This window comes from Leopardus geoffroyi, chromosome D3, assembly GCF_018350155.1.
Source record: "Leopardus geoffroyi isolate Oge1 chromosome D3, O.geoffroyi_Oge1_pat1.0, whole genome shotgun sequence".
Lineage (NCBI taxonomy): Eukaryota > Metazoa > Chordata > Mammalia > Carnivora > Felidae > Leopardus > Leopardus geoffroyi.
Genome location: NC_059339.1, coordinates 41,063,940 through 41,086,084, shown reverse-complemented (window position 1 = coordinate 41,086,084; position 22,145 = coordinate 41,063,940). Strand labels below are relative to the sequence as shown.

Here is a 22,145-nt window from a genome sequence, read left to right as displayed (position 1 = left end):
AGTGGGGAGGAAAAGGGATATAAAGTTTCTCTTTGTTCATAAAAGTCTTATGATGGTGAAGTAAGATTTAGAAGTACAGAACATGAATATTGGGTTCTCCATATCCTTGCCCACATCTTGGAAAGAATTTCACATGCATCGTTGTCTCACTTCCTACTTCTAGCAAGAAGCCTTAAATGTACTCCTGAGTTAATTGTTCTTTAGCTCTGCTTTGCTTACGTTCTATTTTTTTAAGTAGCATATTGTGAACCTTATTGGGATGCTACTTATGGTTATTTAACCCATATATAAATACATTTATTTAATTAAGCTATATGATTACTTGTTTAAATACAAGTTTTTACCTATTCTGTTGTTAGATCATAGTTGAGAGCAAAAGTGAAGTCACCATAGAATTTAATTATTTTTGTTTTATTTTTATTTTAGATTTCTATGTTTGAAAAGGGGAAGGCACCTAAGATTGTCAACCTAAGGGAAATAGAAGATGACATGCAGACGTTGTATATAAACACAGCAGCTGATAGTTTTGAGTTCAAGGCTCATGTTGAAGGAGATGGTGTAGTGGAAGGGATTATTCGATACCACCCTTTCTTGTATGATAGAGAAACTTACCCCGATGATCCATGCTTTCCATCAAGTATGTTAATCTGTTATCTTAGCTACAAAATGTGAAGTTGTGATTTAGAATTTTTTAATGGTTATTATTAGTTGGGCTCTGAGGGCTAGATAAATTTTAAAACTTGTTTTCTTAAGCATGTCTTAAATTCTTAGGTATTTATAATTTTTATAATTCTTGATTTATGTGTGTATTCACTTCCAGATGAGTAAAGCACTGGCTTTAAAGAATATTACATATTCTTTTCTCATGAATTGCTTACTGAACTTTTAGCTATGTGCTGCATATTAATCCTTTACATATTGTCTTCTCATTATCTTTGTAGGTATTTATAAATAAGTTTTAAGCTTTTCATAGTCATGTCAGTTTTTTTTTTTTTTTAATGCTTTCTGATTTTGTCTTGTTTGGAAAGCCTTCTTATATTTCCAGATTATAAAAATGTCCTGTAGTTCTCTTTAAAAGTCATTTTATGTTTAGATCTTTAATGCATGTAGAATCTCCTTTTTTTGTACTACAATGAGGTAGGGCTTTGCCTTAATATTTTCCATGTGAGTATTTGGTTTTGTAGCACCAGTTACTTAATGTTACTGTTTTTTAAATAGTTTGAAATATTTTATAATACTGAGTTCCAATAAGTACACACATTTGAATTCTTTAAGTTACTGATCTATTTTATATTTATATACATGAATAATGATACTTTTATAGCTTTGTATTGTATGTTGATACTTGCAGATCAGGAAACTTAACGTTCTTTTTTGAGAAAATTCTTAATCTTTTGCTCTTTTGGGTAACCTTTGGAATCACTTTATACATTCACTTAAAAAAAAATCCTGGTGGAGTACTGAGATTGCATTGAATACATAGAGTAACAATATTAAACTTTCTCATTCAGAATAACTTGTTAGTCTTGTGAGTTCTGGAACCAGATTTCCTAATGTAAGTCCCATCTTTGACACTTTAGGTTGTGTAAACTTTGACAAACTACTCCTTATCTGTTTCTTTATCTGTGAAATGGGAGGTAATCTCTTTCCTTGTAGAGGTGTTGTGAATTTTAGATAAGAAGCTGGTGCAAATCCTTAGAATAGTGTCCAGCATTATTAGTAAGTGTGGCTCTACCTTCCACAATGTAGCTGACCCCTTTTTAATTTGCCAACCTTTGTCATTTTTGTATGCTGTAGACAAAAAGATAAAGTTCTTCAAGTGATATCTTAAAATAAGAATCAATAAGTTGAGTGGTCCAGAGGGATTCTCCAAGAGCAAAGTGATTGGGTTTGATTGAAAGGAACTTCTTTGTTGAGTGTTTTTTGGGGGAAGAAGAGTTTATTTTGTGTAGGTGCCTGAATGCCAAAATAACTAAGGTGTTACTCTATCAGGACCTTAGTGTTTGATCCTAATTTGTTTGGATATATGAAAATGTATTGCTCAGAAGCATAAAAGTGTTATAGACAATTGTGCTAATAATGCTTCTGATGCTTTGTAATATAATTGTAGCTGTATCACCTGAATTTGATCTTTGAAAATTTAATAGGTTATTTAAAGTAAAATTAAGTTTAGTGTTATTGATTAATTTGTTCAAACTAGGCACAGCTGCTGCTACTAGATACTGTAGATTTCTCAAGATGATTTTTATGTGAACCTACTGGTTCTGATAGAATTGTGAAACTTGTATTTGAGGTACAGTATTCAAGCTCCTGTATTTGTAGGGAAGAGCGATTCTGCTATAGGGCATAGTCTCTTTGCATGTGTGACTCTTCTACACTGTAAATAGATTTTAAAGGTTGCAGGCTTAGCAGCTCGTGTAGTACTCCTAACACAGATTGATAAGTAATGTAAGTAATTATATATTAATATAAATGAGAACACCATTGGTAATGGGGAACAACTTCAGAAATCTGCCTTTCTGAGGGCAAACTAAAGTTGTCATTAAGTTTTACAGAAAACAGTGTGAGAGACCTAATGAGTTTTTGTCATAGTTTCTCTGAAGCAACTTTAATATTTCACTTAAAGAAGTGGTATAAATTGCATAAACTCTATAGCAATAAACATTTTGCTCTACTCATGCATTTGCTTTAGAATTAAAAGATGAAGATGATGATGATGATTGTTTTATACTTGAGAAAGCAGCAAGAGGGAAAAGGCCTATTTTTGAATGTTTTTGGAATGGACGGCTAATACCATATACATCTGTTGAAGAGTAAGTTTTGATTTTTGCTGAAATTACATTGATTTATAAGCCTTATCTTTTACTAACTAATGTTTTATTCTGTTCAAGTTTTGACTGGTGTACTCCTCCAAAGAAGAGAGGGCTTGCGCCAATTGAATGTTACAATAGAATATCTGGTGCATTATTCACTAATGACAAATTCCAGGTCAGCACAAATAAACTGACTTTTATGGATCTTGAGCTAAAATTGAAAGACAAGAACACCCTTTTCACAAGGATTTTAAATGGACAGGTATGATTTTAAATATAAATTTTGAATATTTGCCTATGTTCTATTTTAAGTACAAGAAAAATCACAAGTAGTATAGACTTGTACTGATAATTTTTTATGCTTTTTATTTTATTAAATCAAAAGAATATAAATTCTTGAGCATTTATGTGTTCACATTACTCAGAAATTTCCAACTGATTAGGCTGTGTTTGGATGAAAATTTTACAGATATTTAGATCTTAATATTAAGACCTATGACAGTGAATAGAAGCTACAGAAGCATGTCCATTTGATGAGAGCATATAAAATAATATTTTATACTATAAGGGCTGTACATTGAAGTGCAGTATAAAAATTTGGTAGGCTTAACTTTCTTCGGTGATAAGATTGGTTTTCCAGTTGCAAGTTAATAAATTTAAGGTGAAATCATTTTTTATTTTGTTCCATTTTCATTTGGAAATGGTATATTATACAGTAAGATATGTAGGAAGAAACGAACTTCATGTGTTATTGTCTGCAAAAGCATGTACTGTGGAGGTTTTTTTTCCCTACTAATTCTCTTAAAGACAAGCACTAAACAGCTTATGCTTGAGTGTAAATCTTTCTATATTGAATGGTAAACAATAACACATTTTCTTATTATTAGAAAACACTTAATTTTCTATACGTGTTTTAACTTTTTTTGAATGGGTACTATATATATACATATACATATACATATATATACGTATATATATGTATATATAATATGTAAAAGGAAAAATGTGTTCAGTATAGCAGTGTTTCTCAACCCTTTTTTCATTATCCTCCTCATAAGGAGCTTTTTAGACCTTTTTTTCCCCTGATCACTCCCCCAATGATATTTTAATACCATAGATACACTGTAGGTATGTTTACTGTGTGTGTGTATATATGTATATGTGTGTATATATATGTGTGTGTGTGTGTGTGTGTATACACATATATGTGTATGTATATATGTATGTATATGCATGCTTGATAAATGGAGAGAAATTTTTATCACCTTTCTCTTTCTGCTAGGCAGCCAGTATTCATCATTTTTGGTGTACTCTTAAATTTGTACCAGAGAAGGAAAGCTTTTTGTTGTTGGTAGTGACCATTGAGACCTTGGTTCCAAAGATGATAGCAAAGACTTTTTTTCTTTAGTAATGCTTTTGTTAGAAATCTAAATTTGTATGGGAGAAAGTTCCAGCAGAATATTTTAATTTTCTATTAGGTTTTCTGAGGGTGCGGTATGTGGAAGAAAAAAAGGAATGAATGACAAGCATCTATGGTTAGATTTGTTTACTAGTAGCTATATTTCATAGAGCATTAAAAATTGTTTTTTACAGGAACAGCGAATGAAAATTGATAGAGAATTTGCTTTATGGCTGAAGGACTGTCATGAGAAGTATGACAAACAAATAAAATTTACATCTTTTAAAGGAATAATTACACGTCCCGATCTTCCTTCTAAAAAGCAGGGCCCCTGGGCGACATACTCAGCAATAGAATGGGATGGAAAAATATATAAAGCAGGACAGCTGGTAGGTTTAACTTATTTCTGGATTCAGTTTTGAATAGAATTTGAAACTAAATGAGATGTATTAGAATTTAACAACAAAATAGTGCATGTATTGGCTCCTCAGGAGCCAGGAAAGAATGAAAATATCAAACTGATTTTAATGGCATAATTTAATGTGGCATTTATTAAAAACCTGTTTCCCAAAGGCTCTATTAGTAAGGTTTTTATTTTTTTTCTTGCACTAAACTTTACTCAAATGGAGAGTCTTAAATTTTTTTAATGTGATGTAATGAGGTTTTTGCTTTGTTTTTGTTTTTTTTACTCAATTTTCATTACCTGTTTGCTGCTTGTAAGTTACTCTGCTTGTTGATTACATTATAGAGAATGAAGAGATCTAGGAGAGAGATCTTTTGTCCTTAGGGACATTATAGTCTAAACTTGGTAATAACCTAAACGTAAATAATAATAGATAAGAGAATAAGTGCTTGAAAGGAGAGAATGAATACTGCTTTGGCAGTTTGGAAGGAGAGGAGAGCATTTTCTGACTATGAATGGGCCTCGGAGAAGAGCAAATCATGACATTCTTTGGGCAAGAAGTGGCATTTGTATGAATCTTGAAAGAGGAAGAGAGTTGGGTGTTTATGCAGATACCACAAAGGTTGAAGGTGTCCATTCAGTCTGTAGTGGGAGAGGAGTCATCGTGTATTTAAAGCCTGGGAATTGTATGTGATCATCTAGAGAGGTGTAATGTGTGAAGTTAGAGCCTGGCTTTTCCAACACATAGGGGGGTTAGGGTGAAAAGGATGCACTGGCAAAGGAAAATGAAAGGGATAAAGATAGAAGGAAACCCTGAAGTCAAGCAGTGAGTTACAAGGAGGAAGTGAACACTTTTGTCAAGTTCTGTGTGGTAGTTGAGTAAGGTGCTTTCTCAGAGACCATAATCTGAACGCAAACAACAATACAGGTAAGTGCAGTGAAACACCAAGTAGTAAATTTGGGTTGTCCTGCAGCATGTTGTGTGTGAAAGGAAATAGTTTAGAAATGAGGCCGAAAAAGTAGGTTGTGTATAAACTCTTGTAGTCCCTGTCAAGAGTTTCTGAATTGAACTAATGAAAATTATCTTTAGATTTTTAAAGCCACATAAGGAAAAGAAGTACCCATAGGCAAGCTTTTGAGCCAGTTTATTTGAAAGGAATAAGTTGTCAGAGTTATTCACTGTTCATAGTCACTGTTCATAGTCTGAAAGCAAGATTTTGTGGGAAAAAAAGGGTTTGAGGTATTTTGGCTTCATAATTGACTTTGGAGGAATTCTAGACCTTTTAGACATATGCATAGCAATGACATTTTTGTATGAAGAAGCCACTGTGTCTTTACAAAGGTATGTTAAGAATAAGTGGGAAACTTATATAAGCAAATATAAATAAATGCAACTTTATTAGAATGTTTTTTTTTTCAGTAATTTTTCGATACTGAATTTTCCCCTTCGGTGAAATAGTTCTATGATTATTAATATTAAGCCTGTTTTAGTAAATACTAAAAGTCTTTTTCTAAAAACTATTAGGTCAAGACAATCAAGACACTTCCTCTCTTTTATGGAAGCATAGTAAAATTTTTTCTTTATGGTGATCATGATGGAGAAGTATATGCCACAGGAGGAGAGGTTCAGATTGCAATGGTAAGATAGCAAGTAATAAAACATTTTTATTGGAAGTCTCTTGGTACTGCTTATTTTTGTTTAATGCTGAAATAAAGATACAGTATTTTATATTTTGCTTGCATTTGGTTTTTCTGTTGGATACATTAGTGTTAGCATGAATTTTTGTGTTTCTTATTTGGTGTTTTCAATAATCTGTAGAGCTTAACATCTGCCCAATGTTTAACAAACATATGTATGTTATTTCTAGTTGTCAGAATAATTTTGTAAAGTGCAAATTTTGTCCAAGGCCCACAAACTAGTAAAAAATAGGAGCCAGAATTCTTTCTCAAGGATGAATAACTCTAAAATGAGAGTGGGCTTTATCCTTATATTCTTGATAATATTTGAATGGTATTTAATTATGTCTAAGGAGGTTACATGAAAAGTAGAACCATTGTGGTATAATGTAATAATGGTTATTATGACTTACATATTTAATTGGGGTAAAATGTTTCTTTGGAAGAAACAAATGTTTTCATTGTAGCCAAATTTGAATATTTTTTTTTTTGAAATGTTGATATAAATTATTCAGGAACCTCAAGCACTGTATGATGAAGTAAAAACTGTGCCAATTGCAAAGCTCGATAGGACTGTTGCTGAGAAAGCCGTGAAAAAATATGTAGAAGATGAAATGGCAAGGTAATTCACATTTCAAATTGCAGGATAAGAGTAACAAAATAAAAAATGAATCATAGTGTTTTTAACTCTTCTTGAGTGTGTTGTTAATGGACACATAATAGGACATTTGTAGTCTTAGATTTACATATTGTGATGAACTTGCTGTTAAAAAAAAATTGAGAGCTTTGTAAAACAGAATCCTGCATTTTGTAGAAAAAGTAAATTTTATGTATCTAAAGTGTCATTGTTATAGGCGCTATGACTCAAATATGTTAGAAAACAACTTGGTTTGACCTACAACTAGAAGAAAGTCGTAGTAACTGTTGGGAGGTAAAGATCAGTACCAAAGAAGTAAAGGAAAGTAGAAAAACAAAACTGTTTGTAGCTCTTGCTTGGCTAATGATGCAGTCATTTTGATTCTTACTGAATTTCACCAATAATTCTCTTCTTATAGTTTATTTTATTTCCCAAAGGTAACTTGTACTGTAAAAGAGCAGAGGAACCCCCTCCCCCCAATTGATAATTCTTGGCTCTTAATACCAAGAGATTTTGTATAACTGTTTCAGTAACCACAGTAATGGTTAGGGAAATTTTTTTAGATTATTAATCATATAGAATTTTAGCATTAGCCTTTCAAAATACTATATCAAAAATAAATATTACAGTTTCTAGTGACTTGTATTTATCTTATTAAGACCATAGTTAACATAGTTCATGAAACATTAATATGCTGGTTTCATAATAGGCTCCCTGATAGATTATCAGTAACTTGGCCTGAAGGAGATGAATTATTGCCAAATGAGATTAGGCCTGCTGGAACCCCCATTGGTATGTTTTTTTTTTTTTTTCCCTTAATACTGAAAATATGCTTTTTGTGTGTCTTACATATTTAATATGTAAAAGACCATGATGAATTAAAACACTGTGTCAAGACCTAGCAGACTTATCACATTTTTTTTTAATATATGAAATTTATTGTCAAATTGATTTCCATACAACACCCAGTGCTCATCCCAAAAGATGCCCTCTTCAATACCCATCACCCACCCACCTCTCCCTCCCACCCCCTATCAACTCTCAGTTTTTAAGAGTCTCTTATGCTTTGGCTCTCTCCCACTCTAACCTCTTTTTTTTTCCCTGCTTCCCGTCCCCCATGGTCTTCTGTTAAGTTTCTCAGGATCCACATAAGAGTGAAAACATATGGTATCTGTCTTTCTCTGTATGACTTATTTCACTTAGCATAACACTCTCCAGTTCCATCCACGTTGCTACAAAGGGCCATATTTCATTCTTTCTCATTGCCATGTAGTACTCCATTGTGTATATAAACCATAATTTCTTTATCCATTCATCATTTGATGGACCTCATCACATTTTTTGAGTGTAACTAAGACATTCTTATTTTAAATTTTGGACTGGTAGGTGCATTAAGAATTGAAATACTGAATAAAAAGGGGGAAGCAATGCAGAAGCTTCCAGGAACAAGTCATGGAGGGTCAAAGAAACTCCTGGTTGAACTCAAAGTTATATTGCATTGTAAGTATGCAAACTAATTTGAATCTTTAATATTTGTTCTTAAATGTGTAATGCAGGTTTTAATATCTACATATAATTATCGATGACCTAACAATCTGAGAGACACAGTAGATTTGATTAAAGTTAGGAATTTCAAGTGTGTTATGACTAATTTTTTAATCGGTATTTTTCCAAGGGTTTTTTTTTTTAAGTTTATTTACTTTATTATTATTTTTTTTAATTTTTTTTTTTTAAGTTTTATTTATTTTTGAGACAGGGAGAGACAGAGCATGAACAGGGGAGGGTCAGAGAGAGGGAGACACAGAATCCGAAACAGGCTCCAGGCTCTGAGCTGTCAGCACAGAGCCCGACGCGGGGCTTGAACTCATGGACCGAGAGATTAGGACCTGAGCTGAAGTCGGTCGCTTAACCGACTGAGCCACCCAGGCGCCCCTATTTACTTATTTTGAGAGAGAGAGAGAGAGAGCGAGCACGAACAGGGGAGGGGCACAGAGAGAATCCCAAGCAGGCTCTGCACTCTCAGTGTGGAGCCCAGTGCAGGGCTCAAACTCAAGAACTGCAAGATCGTGACCTGAGCCAAAACCAAGAATCCAACGCTTAGCCGACCGAGCCACCCAGCACCCAGGCACCCTGTTTTTTTTAAACCCTTTATTCTGAATTTTCCCAAGAAGGTGACTGTGGGCTAAAATAAGATATGGTGTATATATGTGTAGGAATTTGTACTAGATAGGAATTCAGATTAGCTAATCCATAAAATCTGTTGTAAGTCAAAAAACTATGGCTCTGAACCTGTGAGCTAGAAGTACTTGGCTTAGATTATAGGCCTGTTGACTGGAGAAGAAATGAGTATTCTTGCTCATTTTATATTTCCCTAATTTGAATCGTCTTGTTTGTTTCTTGTCCGTTGCTTTTTCTTAATGGCCTAAAAGTATTTTCACTTACGTTTAAGGATCTGTTCTATCCCTACATACTGTGTGTCTTATCCATGGATTTTGAAGATACAGTATTTTATTTGATATATGTTTATTTCCAACAATTTAAAAACTAGTCAGTGATCCTATATACTTTATGTAAATGTCTTCTTAGGTCTCTTGGCATTGAACAGTTTGACTAACTTATTTTCCTGAAATACTCTCATTTTTGGCCTTTGTGACACCCGATACCTTATTTCTCCAACCCTTTCCCCACACCCACCCACCCCACCATTTATTAGGTATTCCAGATGGGGTTCACTGACTAAAATCAAAGTGTCAGGATTTCGTTCCTTTTGGAGGTTTTAGGGCAGCCTTGCCTTTTCCATCTTGTAGAATCTGCCCACATTCTGTGGCTTGTGGCTCATTCCTCCATCTTCAGAGTCAGCGGTGTAGCATCCTTCAGTCTTGCTGTGACTCGGACTCTCCTGCCTGCCCCTCCTCCTATAGTTTTTCCAACCAAAAACATTTTTTATTATGTTAAAATATATATAACATAAGTTTATCATGTTAACCATTTAAAAACATACAGTTCAGTGGCATTGAATACATTTATATTGTTGTACAACCATTACCACTGTCCATCTCCAGAACTTTTTTTCAACCCAGACTGAAACTTTGTAGTAATAACTTCCCATCACTCCCTCCGCACATCTCCTGGTAACCATTGTTCTACCTTGTGTCTCTGAATATGACTATTTTAGGTATCTCAGTAAGTGGACTCAAGTGAAATCATATTCTATTGTATGTTTGTGTACCACATTTAGTTTATCCATTCATTCATCAGCAGACATTTAGGTTGCTGTCATGTATTAGCTATTATGAATAATGTCGCTGTGAACATTGGTATGCATAAATCTGTTTATGTCCCCGATTTCAATTCTCTTGCATATACCCAGATGTGGAATTGCTAGATCATATGCTAATTCTAATGTATAACTTTTTGAGGAACTTTTTGTCAGACTGTTCTTCACAGTGGCTGCACCATTTTACATTCCACATCCTTGCTAACACATGTCATTTTCTGCCCCTCCCCACCCCACCCGTTTGTTTGATAAAAGGCATCCTAATTGGTGTAAAGTGGTATTTTGTGGTTTTGATTTGCATTCCCCTAATGATGAGTGAAATTGAGCATCTCTTTGTGCTTATCGATCATCTCTATATCTTTTTTGGAGAAGAGTCTATTCAGGTCCTTTCTCATTTTTAAATTCTGTTGTTTTGGAGTTGTAGGAGTTTTTATATTTGAATAATCCTTATCAGATACTGTATAATTTGCACATATTTTCTCTTCATTCTGTGGAATGCCTTCTTACCCTATTGATGGGGTTTTTTGATGCAGAAAATGTTTTAATTCTGATAACGTCCAATTTTTCTGTTTTTTGCTTTTGTTGCCTTTTCTTTTGACGTCCCAAGAAGTCACTGCTAAATCCAGTGTCAGGAAGCTTTTTCTTGTATGTTCGTGTATAAGATTAGTTTTATCATTTTAGCTCTTACATTTAGTTATTTGATTTATTTTGAGTTTAATTTATATAGATTAACTTCTTTTGCATGTAGATATCTAGTTTTCCTAGCACCAATAATCAAACACTTTTTTCTCCATTGAATGATCTTGGCATTCTTGTCAAAAATCATTGGACCATATATTCAAGGTTTTATTTCTGGGCTATTTCATTGGTCTGTATGTCTGCTTTTAAACCAGTACCACACTGTTTTTGATAACTATAGTTCTGCAGTAAACTTTCAGAGGAAATGTGAGTTCTCCAACTTTATTTTTCTTAAGATTGTTTTGGCTGTTAGGGTCCCTTGAGATTCCTTCTAAATTTAGCATGGGTGTCCTATGCCTGGAAGAAGTGATATTGGGGTTTTGATAGGGATTATATTAGATTTGTAAATCATTGGGTGTTATTGTCATCTTAATACATGAACATGGTTTGGTATCATCCAGGTGTGCTGAATTTATTTATTGACTGTAAACAGCTTTTTTGTGGAATCTTTAGGGCTTGTACATAAAAGATCGTGTCATTGGGGCATCTGGGTGGCTGGCTCAGTTGGTTAAGCGTCCGGCTTCAGCTCAGGTCATGATCTCACAGTTTGTGAGTTGGAGCCTCACATTGAGCTCTCTGCTGTTGGCACAGAGCCCACATCACATCCTCTGTCTCCTTCTCTGTCCCTTCCCTGCTTGCATTATCTCTCTTTCTCAAAAATAAACATTACGAAAAATTGAAAAGATTATGTCATCTACAAGCATTGAAATTTTACTTCTTTCTTTACAAAGTGGATTTTCTTTTTTCCTAATTGGTCTGGCTAGGACTTCCACTACCATGCTGAATAGATGTGGTGTAAGCAGACATCCTTGTCTTCTTGTTCATGATCTTGGAGGGAAAACTTTCAGACTTTTATTTCTGAATATGATGTTAGTTTTAGGCTTTTCATAGCTCTGCAGGACTCCACACATGATCTGGCCTTGTCTCCCTGTTCAACTTTATTTCTAACATTTTCATCCTCACTGTATTCCCAATCATAATTCTTTTTGTTCCTGTACAAGCCCAATTTTCCCACCTCTGGACCTTTGTATGTATTTCCTCTGCCTGCAACTTTTAAACAGCAACTTTTCTTATTTATTTATTTATTTATTTATTTATTTATTTATTTATTTATTTATTTATAAATAAATGTTTATTTATGTTGAGAGAGAGCAAGAGCAGGGGAAGGGCAGAGAGCGAGAGGGAGAGAAAGAATCCCAAGCAGACAGTGCAGAACCCAGGGCGGGGCTCAGTCTCACAAACCATTGGATCATGACCTGAGTTTAAATCAAGAGTTGGACGCTTTACTCACTGAACCACCTAGGCACCCCTAAACAGCATATCTTTGATAAAACTATTTCTCAGGTTTCAGACTGCCACTTTCTTAGACTTTTTTGTTTTTCTAGTTTTCTACTAATATTCTTAGATTTATTTGTATAACTTGGTGTTTTGTTATTTCTTAAATGTGCCTTTGCTGTCTAGAACAGAGGTGGCAAAATATTTGTAATGGATCAAATAGTACATATTTTGGCTTTGAGAACCCTAAATTCTTTGTCACAGCTACCTAACTGCTATTCTAGAATGAAAGCAGCCATGGGCAATAAAGTAGTTTGCAGACTCCTTGATCTACAAGATGGAAATTCCATGAATGCAAGCATATTGTTTTTTTTTCACTCTTTTCTAGTGCCTAGGATACAAGAGGTAGTTATTAAGTTTTTGTTGAGTAAATAAAAAAGATATCAGAAAGTTGCTTGGTCTTTTTTAGAGAACTCTAATGGATTACTGTCTAATATTCATTATAAATTTACAGTTGCAACATTTTTTAAATTATGTAATGGGCTCCAAGATATATTGGTTAACCTAAGTCAACAAGAAGTATTTGGTTGTACTTGTTTTGTGTGTGTGTGTGCCTCTGTGTGTGTGTGTGTGTGTGTGTGTGGTGAATCTCAAGTACATGTATCTCTAAAAATGTGTAATTTCAATTATCACAGTAATTCCTTTTGGTCATCTTATAACCATCCAACTTAAATTTCTCTGATTTTCTAAAATGATAGACTTTTGTGGTGGTTTTGGTATCAGACACACGTATTACATTTAGTTATTATATGTCTTCAGTTTCTTTTTTTTCAAAGTAGAGCTCCCTCCTTTTTTTCTTCATGCCAGTAATTTGCTGACAGAACTCAATCACTTGTAGTGTAGTGGATTTCACAGATTCTGTTTGTTCCTTTGGGATGTCATTTAACTACTTTTCCTATTTGTTCAATTGCCAGAAAACTGGAAGCTAAGCCTAAAAGATTGAATACATTTGGGTTCCTAATATTTTTGTTTTGTAAAGTAAGAATCAGTACTTTATACCTAATCTGAGTTTCTTATGGTATTATATGTTAAGAGGCATATGATATATGCTTGTTCCACGTTAAGTGCTGCTAATGGATCATTAAATTCACTTGGCTAATTACAAAGTTCTCTTTCAACCGTTATGTAATAGTCTCATCCGTTGTTGATTTTGCCTGAATTATTTGGTGAATTAGTTATTACAGGTAATTCTTTTCTGATTCTTTCGTTCCTTCCTAATTTGTTATCCAGGCTTCATCTGTGAAGAATTTTATCAGTTAGGTTCATTGGTTTACCTGAAATGCAGCTTTTATAGGAAAGGCAGTAAAAAGTATAATTCTTTTTCTTTAATTACAAATTACCAGTTAAGCATTGTTGCTGTACAATAATGCCTGGTGAGCAGTTTCTGTTTTTTGGTAGTGTTTTTGTGAGTTTGTGGGGTTTTATATATTTAACATGCTTCATTCATTTTGATGTGCCTTCATATTGGCTCTTCTGTCTCCTTGATGTGATCCTTTTTGTCTTTGATGCGAGCTTTCTTGCTTCCTGACTCAAGATATCCTAAAATATTGTTATACATGTTCTACCCTAGACTTGGTTTCAGCCATTACTGCTGGTTCCTTTCTGTGGGGAATGGTGTTTAGAGGCCACAATCTGAGTGGTAGAGTTGCTCATTGCTCCCAGGTGAAATTGCTTTTAAGCTTTTTGATAGCTAATCACAAACAGTTTTTGGAAAGAAAAACTGAATTCATGTTGACATTTTGGGTTTTTATTGAACTAATTTGACTTTATGCTTTTATTTCATTTCTTTAATGCTGAAAATCCAGATTCCTTAACATTAATGGTTATTTGCTTTATCCTACAATGTATTTCATTTCAAAATAATAATACTAATATAATTACTAACAATAAGACTTGATAAATTGGACTATTTTGCAGCCCTGTCCTTAAAATCTTTCTTTCTGTATAAATAGTAAAAATGATTCTAATGTTACTTGAAATATACTTTTTTTTTTTTTTTAATGTTTATTTATTTTTGAGACAGAGAGCATGAACAGGGGAGGAGCAGAGAGAGAGAGAGGGAGACACAGAATCCGAAGCAGGCTCTAGGCTCTGAGCTGTCAGTACAGAGCTCGACGTGGGGCTCGAACTCACGGACCGTGAGATCGTGACCTGAGCCGAAGTCGGACGCTTAACCGACTGAGCCACCTAGGCGCCCCGAAATACACTTTTAAAATGTAGTCAAGTCACCTACTTAATACACATTTTGGTTTTGTTTATGAATTGGTGTATTTTAATGCAGTTTCTTGAATTTTTAAGTCATTTACATAATTTCAAAGTCAGAAATAAAACTTCAGAGAAGTTATGTCATCCCTGTACTCTTTTTTCTTCCCTCTTTACGTAATGATTTTATTAGTTTTTGGCTTATCTTTCCTGTGTTTCGTGCTATAATACTGAGCAAGAATGTATTTATATTTCTGTCTTTTCCTTATAAAAAAGGTAGTATGTTTGATATATATGCTTTTACTCCTTTCCCATAACAATAGGTCACTAGGTCTTAGCGATTATTCTGTATAAATATAGTATTTTAATCTTGAAAACTCTTAAGGAAAATTATTTTTAATATCAAAAAATTATCTCTGTTTTTTTGTATCAATCTTATTTACAAGATATATTTTTAAGAAATAAAGGTGTTTTAATGAGCTAATTTTCATTATGCTGTTCACTTGCAGAGGATAACTTTAGATCTTTTGATGAAGTTTTAAAACAATTTTAAAATGTACAACAAATAAAGATATTTGATACCAGTGTGACATTTCATATTCATGTTCTGTTTTCAGTTTCTCAAGGTATAAATGTTTTGTTTTTTCTTTTATTAAGCTTCAAATGGAAATAAAGAAATCATTTCACATATTAGTCAACATGGAGGAAAATGGCCTTACTGGTTTAAAAAAATGGGTGAGTTATTATTCTGAATGTTAAAAATTATGTCAGTATTATGTTGACTTGATTTTTAATTTCTTCTTAATTTGTCCAGAAAATATTCAAAAGTTGGGGAATTATACATTGAAATTACAAGTTGTATTGAATGAAAGTAATGCAGACACGTATGCAGGAAGACCACTACCATCAAAAGCAATTAAATTTTCTGTTAAAGGTAAGTGAAATACCAGTATATAACTACATATTATGCTGAAGGTGGCATTTTAAATAAAGGGGGAATAGATAAATAATTCAGTAAAAGATGTTTGGCCAGTTGTATAATCATCATTATCTCAAAATGACTTTATAGGGGTGCCTAGGTGGCTTAGTCAGTTAAGTGTCCAACTCAGAATTTCAGCTCAGGTCATGATCTCCCCACCATGAGATTGAGCCCCGCATTGGGCTCCGTGCTGGGCGTGGAGCCTGCTTGAGATCTCCTCTCCCTCTGCCTCTCCCCCTCTTGCACTAGCTCTCAAAAAAATAAATAAAATGGCTCTATAATTCTGCTTCATAATCATTTCTTTTAAGGTTTTTACTTAAATTTCAGTTTGAATATACAGTGACTATACAGCGTAATATTGTTCCAGGTACACAGTTTAGTGATTCAGCACTTCCGTACAACACTCAGTACTCATTTTGACAAATGTACTCCTTAATCCCCATCTCCTATTTAACCCATCCTCCACCACCTTTCCTTCTAGTAACCGTCAGTTTGTTTTCTGTAGTTAAGAGTCCGTTTTTTGGTTTGCCTCTTTTTTCCCTTGTGCTTGTTTATTTTGTTTCTTAATTTCCACATATGAATGAAATCATATGGTATTCATCTTTCTTCAGATTTATTTGGCTTAGCATAATACTCTCTAGCTCTATGTCATTGCAAATTCATAATGATATTTCTTTAAAATTTTTGAAGTCCTCATTGTTTTCTTCTGTTGTTGCTGATAACATCTAAAGCTATTCAGATTCCTGACCTTTGCTTGTGAGCCTCTCTGCCCCTCACCCCAACCCCAGTCTTGCCTCTTCTCTGACCCCCAGCTGTTTGGAGAATCTTTTTTTTGTTCTAGTTTCTGAAGTTTTAAATTCTAGGAATTTTTCTTGAATTACTTTGATTTCCTACTCTGTTTTCCACGTTATCTAATATTAAGACAGTAGACCTCTTGACTGGTGTATTAATATTCTTTTTTCTACTTTTCATTTCTTATTTTACTATATTATGGGAAATTCCTTTAACACGATATTCTACCCTTTCTATTGAATTTTTCCTTTATGCTGTCATTTTTTATTCTCTGTTCCCTATTCAAAGCATTGTCTGCCTACTTCATATATTCAGTAATTCTCGGAGGGTATCAATAACAGTGGTGGTCTTTTTTGAAGCATTTAAACTTCATTCATAGTCCTTTTCCTCCATGGTTTTGTTTTTGTTTTAAATGTTTGCCCTTCTAGAATAGATGCTCTCTTATACAACTAGTGATTTGCTTACACTTAACGACAGGACATTTGAAAGCTTTTAGTTCATTTGGGGGAGATTATGAGAATTTTTAGGTTTTCTTTTTTTGACTGTTCAGATTCCCCAGAGTAGAGCCTTCCAGTCTCCTGGTAGGTGGGTAAATACCTGTCTGCCAGCATTTTGGGAGCAAGCTGGGGAAGACTGTTGGGGTTCTCACATCTATCTAATCTTTCACTTGTTATTTTCAGCAGACTGTGACACATTTAATAGTGCTTTGCCCCTTACTTCTTAACCCTACTCTTTTATCTTCCTCAGAGTATTAGCCATCTGTTGGTGGGGATGAGGAAGACAATTGACTGGTTTTGTGTATTGAGGAGTAGGGATTTGGGGAACTCTTTCTTTAAACAGACTTCAGCAGGTCTTTTTCATTCCGGTTTCATTTCAACATAACATCCCTAAGACTTTTAGGTATCCTGTAGTGTGAATTAGATTGGTTCTCTGCTTGCTTTGTTGATAGTTGAGGGTTTGATGTTCTTGGGTCTTTCCGTTAAGTCAGTTACACTTAAGACATATGGAGAACCCATATGGTCTCCAGTTTCAAAACCTATTGCTATTGTATATTTTGTTTTTGTAGTTTTAGACCTCTGTAAAAAAAAAAAATCTCTGAATAAAATCTCTGTAGTGTCATTATCATGGGATTTTTGGAGAGAGCTGATTTAAGTGCCTGTGATCACCTTACCTTCTTTAATCAATCAATAGGGCCACCATGGAAATTGTTCCTTTGTGTACGTACAGATCTACCACATTGTTTTAAGAGCTGTGGAACACATTCCATAGATGGACATGCTATAGTTGAAGTGGTTTTCTATTGATGAACATTTTGGTTGTTTCCTATATTTTGGCTATTACAAATCATGTTTCTATATGGGAAAAAATTTATGCTGCTTTGTGTACATGTGTTAGAAGTTCTGTAGCGTGGACACCAAAAAGTAGAATTGCAAAACTGATACATATATGCCTTAATGTTTAAATACATTACTGTCAAATTGCCCTTCCTAAAGGTTGTGCCAAGGTACCCTCACCAGCAGACTATGAAAGTTCCAGTTTTCCTGTGCTGATTCCTGGCTGACCTCTGTATTTATCCTGCTTGGTGGTTAAATTGTTTAATTATTAGGTTGTGCACCTCTTCTTGCCTTTCTTGGGCTGTGTCATCTGTGAAAGCCTGTTTGTTTGCTGTGCCCATTTTAATAGTTTAAAGCTGTGGTTCTCAAATTTTGGCTTTGTATTTTAATTATCTGGAGAACTTATTAAGACACAGACTGTGGGGCATCACTCCCAGAATTTCTGACTTAGTAGGTTTGAGTGAACCCTAGAATATGCCTTTCTAATAATTTCCCAAGGGATGGCTGAAACCATTAGACTAGAGACCACACTTTGAGAACAGCTGGTGGGGCACCTGGGTGGCTCAGTCGGTTAAGCGGCTGACTTCTGCTCAGGTCATGATCTCGCGGTCCGTGAGTTCGAGCCCCGCGTCAGGCTCTGTGCTGACAGCTCAGAGTCTGGAGCCTGTTTCAGGTTCTGTGTCTCCCTCTCTCTGACCCTCCCCCGTTCATGCTCTGTCTCTCTCTGTCTCACAAATAAATAGACGTTTAAAAAAATAAAACAGCTGGTTTATAGGAGGTTTTTATGTATTCGGGATTTTAAACCTTTGTTGGATATGTTGTAAATATTTTCTCATATAAAGCATCTCTTTTAACTTTGTTCATTATAACTAATAAAATATATTTTGCTAAATACATTCTTTCATAGCTCCTGAGTACAGTAATCCCTCTTGTGTGCAGCAGAAATGTTGCAATACCACCACCAGTGAATCCCTTGAAATTGCAGATAGTAACAAATCATATTATGTACTGTTTTTTCCTATGTATACCTACCTATAATAAAGTATCATTTATAATTTAGGAGCAGTAAGAGATTATATAAGAGTAAGAGATTGTTGTAACAACGAAATAGAACATTTATAAAAATATACAGTAATAGAAATTTTCTTTCTTAAAAAATCTTATACTATTTTACTCACTCTTCTTGTGTTGATGTGAGATGATAAAATGCCTGTGTGATGAGGTGATAAAATGCCTATGTGATGAGATGAAGTGAGGTGAATGATGCAGGAATTGTAACATAGCTTTAGGCTACTATTGACCTTCTGAAACTATGTCAGAGGTGGAATCATCTGCCTCCGCACTACAGTTAACCACTGACGAGGAGGGATATTGTGTTTTGCCTTAGTTTCTCCTATGATAAGGTTATAAAGTTTTTCTTCATTATATTCGAATAATTTCATAGAATTTATATATAGTGAGATAAAGATCTGACTCTTCCCATGAGGCTTATAGGTATAATTTAGGTAGGGGAGCCTGGATGGCTCAGTCAGTTGAGCTTCTGACTCTTGGTTTCAGTTTGGGTCATGATCTCATGGTTCGCGAGTTCCAGCACAGAGCCTGCTTGGAATTCTCTCTCTCTCTCTCTCTCTCTCTCTCTCTCTCTCTCTCTCTCTGTCTCCTCCCCCCCCCACAGTGTCTCTCAAAATGAATAAATAAATTTTTAAAAACACTAGATTTAATTTACATAAGTTTTTCACAGATTTAAAATGCCGTCTTTGTCATAATTTAATATCCTGTATATAAAATATGGCTGTTTCTGACCTATGAATTTGCTTCTCATGTTTCCTTTTTTTTTTTTTTTTTTTTTTTTTTAAAGAGGGTAAACCAGAGAAGTTTTCATTTGGTCTTATGGATCCTCCTTTTCGTGTTGGAGTCCCATTCAATATCCCTCTGGAGTTTCAGGATGAATTTGGTCATACTAGTCAACTAGGAAATGATATTCAGCCAGTTTTTGAAGCAAGGTAATTTGAAGGATCACTTTGTATATGATTTTTCATATTTACTAAGCATTTAGTCTTTTTTTTTAGCTTAAATTATTTGTGTGTGTTTAACATTAGATTTATCATTTAGAGTGTATAGTATATTTTATAATATCTGGGGGATTTATTTACTCCCAGGCTATGCTTTGTGACTACAGTGTCATTATAAATTGCTTTATTTTTGACAAATTATTGTTAAAGTTGTTCAAGTGAAAGTGATAGCTCTGTCTTACTCTATTTTATTCTGCAAGTATGAAAGACAGTTATTGCTACTTAAACTTAGTGTTATTGCTTACTCTAGAAGGTTTTTAACCTGGTAATACAGTTTTGGGTTTTTTTTTTTTTTTTTAACTATAGCCATAAAGTTTATGGTTTCCATGGAAATTTGAGTCTTTCCTTAGAATTTCCCTCTATGTAATAGTTCTTTAGTGTTGTCATTGGCTTACAATAAGAAATCAGAAACTTAACTATGATTGAGGTTGTTATTTTCCATTCTCTCTTTTTAAGGTGCTTTGGGAGAAAGTCTTGTTCATTCTCAAGAGCATGAATACTAATTGTTTCTTTTTTGCATTAGCTGCCAAATTTGTCTTTTTGAGCCCACTTTTTACGTATGTTTTCTTCTCTTGTCTCTGTACTTTTTTCCCTTTGTGTTGTAATCGTTCACTCTTAATCATCTGAGCATGTGCTATGTTGTAGGCATTTGTAGCTAGACATATGGAAGTGAATAAGGACATAGTATTTGCCTTCTAGAAGCTCACATGGTTAAGTTCTTGAAAAACAATATATGGTTATAAAAAATACTCAAAATGAGTTTTTTAGCTTTATGTTCTCTTAAGGTGCAAAAACTGATGCTTGTCTTTTGACATACTGCATTCAGTTGAATATTAAATGGTAATGGTAAAGTTGAACACTTAAATGTGTTTGTTTAAAAATAAAACACTTAAAAGTATATCCCTTCTAGTCACAAATAGAAAATATTAGTGCATTATTTGGTACCTATTATTGATTATAATTCTATCCTATCCTTATAAGGGTATTCTTACATAAGAACTCTCTGTCACATGTGCATGCATATTTATATTTGGAGTCTTCAACTTAGTGAAAAAAAAATCCTTACTAAAAAAAAAATGTGAATTTATCTTCAACCAAGACCATTTTCTGAGTGGGTTTCTTTTTTTTTTTTTTTTCAGTGTTACATTAATTAAAAAAAAATCATTCATATAATTTAAAGAATCAAATAGTATGTTAAGGCTTATTATTAAAAAAAGGGCAGTTTCTTTTCTCTCTGCCCTCTCTATTCCACCCACAACTCACTTCTCAGAGAACGATTTTCAACTTTCTTACTTGAATCTGTTCGTAACTACTGCCACATACCTACATTTTGAATTGCTATTCTTCATTCTTCAGTTGTAGGCATTATTGCTTGATTTACAGCTGTAGATAAAGATATCCTCTTGTTGCCACTTCAGTTACAGATAAGCTTCCTTCCTATTCCTGTATTCCTCAGTAAAGTTTATATTGTGGCTTGATTGGTATTTAGTGCTTGCTGTGTTGCAATTATGTAGATACTAGTCACTTTATTGTACAACTTTGTTACTTTTTTCCTTGGATAAACTTATTACAAATTAAACCCTACGCTCTCTGCCAAATTGTCTCATATCCTCTTAAGATGTTTTAAGTGCATAGATAATCTATCAGTTTCATATTTTTGGAGACATCTCTCTTGGAGCTTGTGATGTGCTAAAGTCTATACTGATTGTGTTTATGCTTGTTATAGTTGACATTCTGTTATCTTCCTTCACCTTCATCTTAGGAATTCCCTTTGTCCTCTGTGTTGAGGAAATAAAATTAAAAACAAAACCTACCCCTCAACCTAGAAAACTTCTTCATAAAGGTAGAAGAGAAAACAGTTTCGTTATTGACTGAACATTAAACCAAAATGTCATAATTATCATAGGCAATCGGATAAAGAGATTGCCAAGACTGAAGAAAACCTTATTCCTTTATGTGGATAAGTGGCTATAACTTATATATTCATGTTTTAAAGATGAAATAACTAAGTTTACCACTGGCTGTAGGATTTGCAATTTGGAGTCAGCTGACTGGAAGTTAGGCTCAGAAAACTGGGAGATAGGGATTTTTACCTTTTTTTGATGAGTATACTGCAGAGAGTTGTCTTTCGGGTCCTTGAGGAAACATTCCTGAATTGTGAGACTGTTAAGTAGCTTATTTTACTTAGCATTTACTTTTTCATGGCTCTTCAGTTTTTTAGAAGTTTCTCTTGCTGAAACACATCCTTCACTAGGTTCCTATGAAGGAGTACCTGTGAGAGACAGTTATTTCTCAAAAATGTCTCTATTCTACTTGATTGTATTGAAAGTTGGGCACTATTTTCCTCAAAATTATGAAAGCATTGGGGCGCCTGGGTGGCTCAGTTGGTTAAGTGTTTGACTTCAGCTCAGGTCATGATCTCACGGTTTGTGAGTTTGAGCCCTGCATTGGGCTCTGTGCTGACAGCTCAGAGCCTGGAGCCTGTTT

General features: G+C 34.1%; 1 protein-coding gene across 1 annotated transcript in view; it reads left to right on the top strand.

The window, feature by feature from the left end:
• The window catches only part of SMCHD1 (structural maintenance of chromosomes flexible hinge domain containing 1), a 155,758-nt gene that overhangs the window by 36,883 nt on the left and 96,730 nt on the right, over positions 1-22,145 (top strand). Inside the window, exons 10-20 of the mRNA XM_045459462.1 lie at positions 427-637; positions 2,693-2,813; positions 2,892-3,075; positions 4,407-4,601; positions 6,141-6,254; positions 6,808-6,914; positions 7,639-7,721; positions 8,316-8,429; positions 15,139-15,216; positions 15,296-15,415; positions 19,445-19,589. Of these exons, the coding sequence (XP_045315418.1) occupies positions 427-637; positions 2,693-2,813; positions 2,892-3,075; positions 4,407-4,601; positions 6,141-6,254; positions 6,808-6,914; positions 7,639-7,721; positions 8,316-8,429; positions 15,139-15,216; positions 15,296-15,415; positions 19,445-19,589 (1,472 nt within the window). The remainder of the gene's footprint in view (positions 1-426; positions 638-2,692; positions 2,814-2,891; positions 3,076-4,406; positions 4,602-6,140; positions 6,255-6,807; positions 6,915-7,638; positions 7,722-8,315; positions 8,430-15,138; positions 15,217-15,295; positions 15,416-19,444; positions 19,590-22,145) is intronic.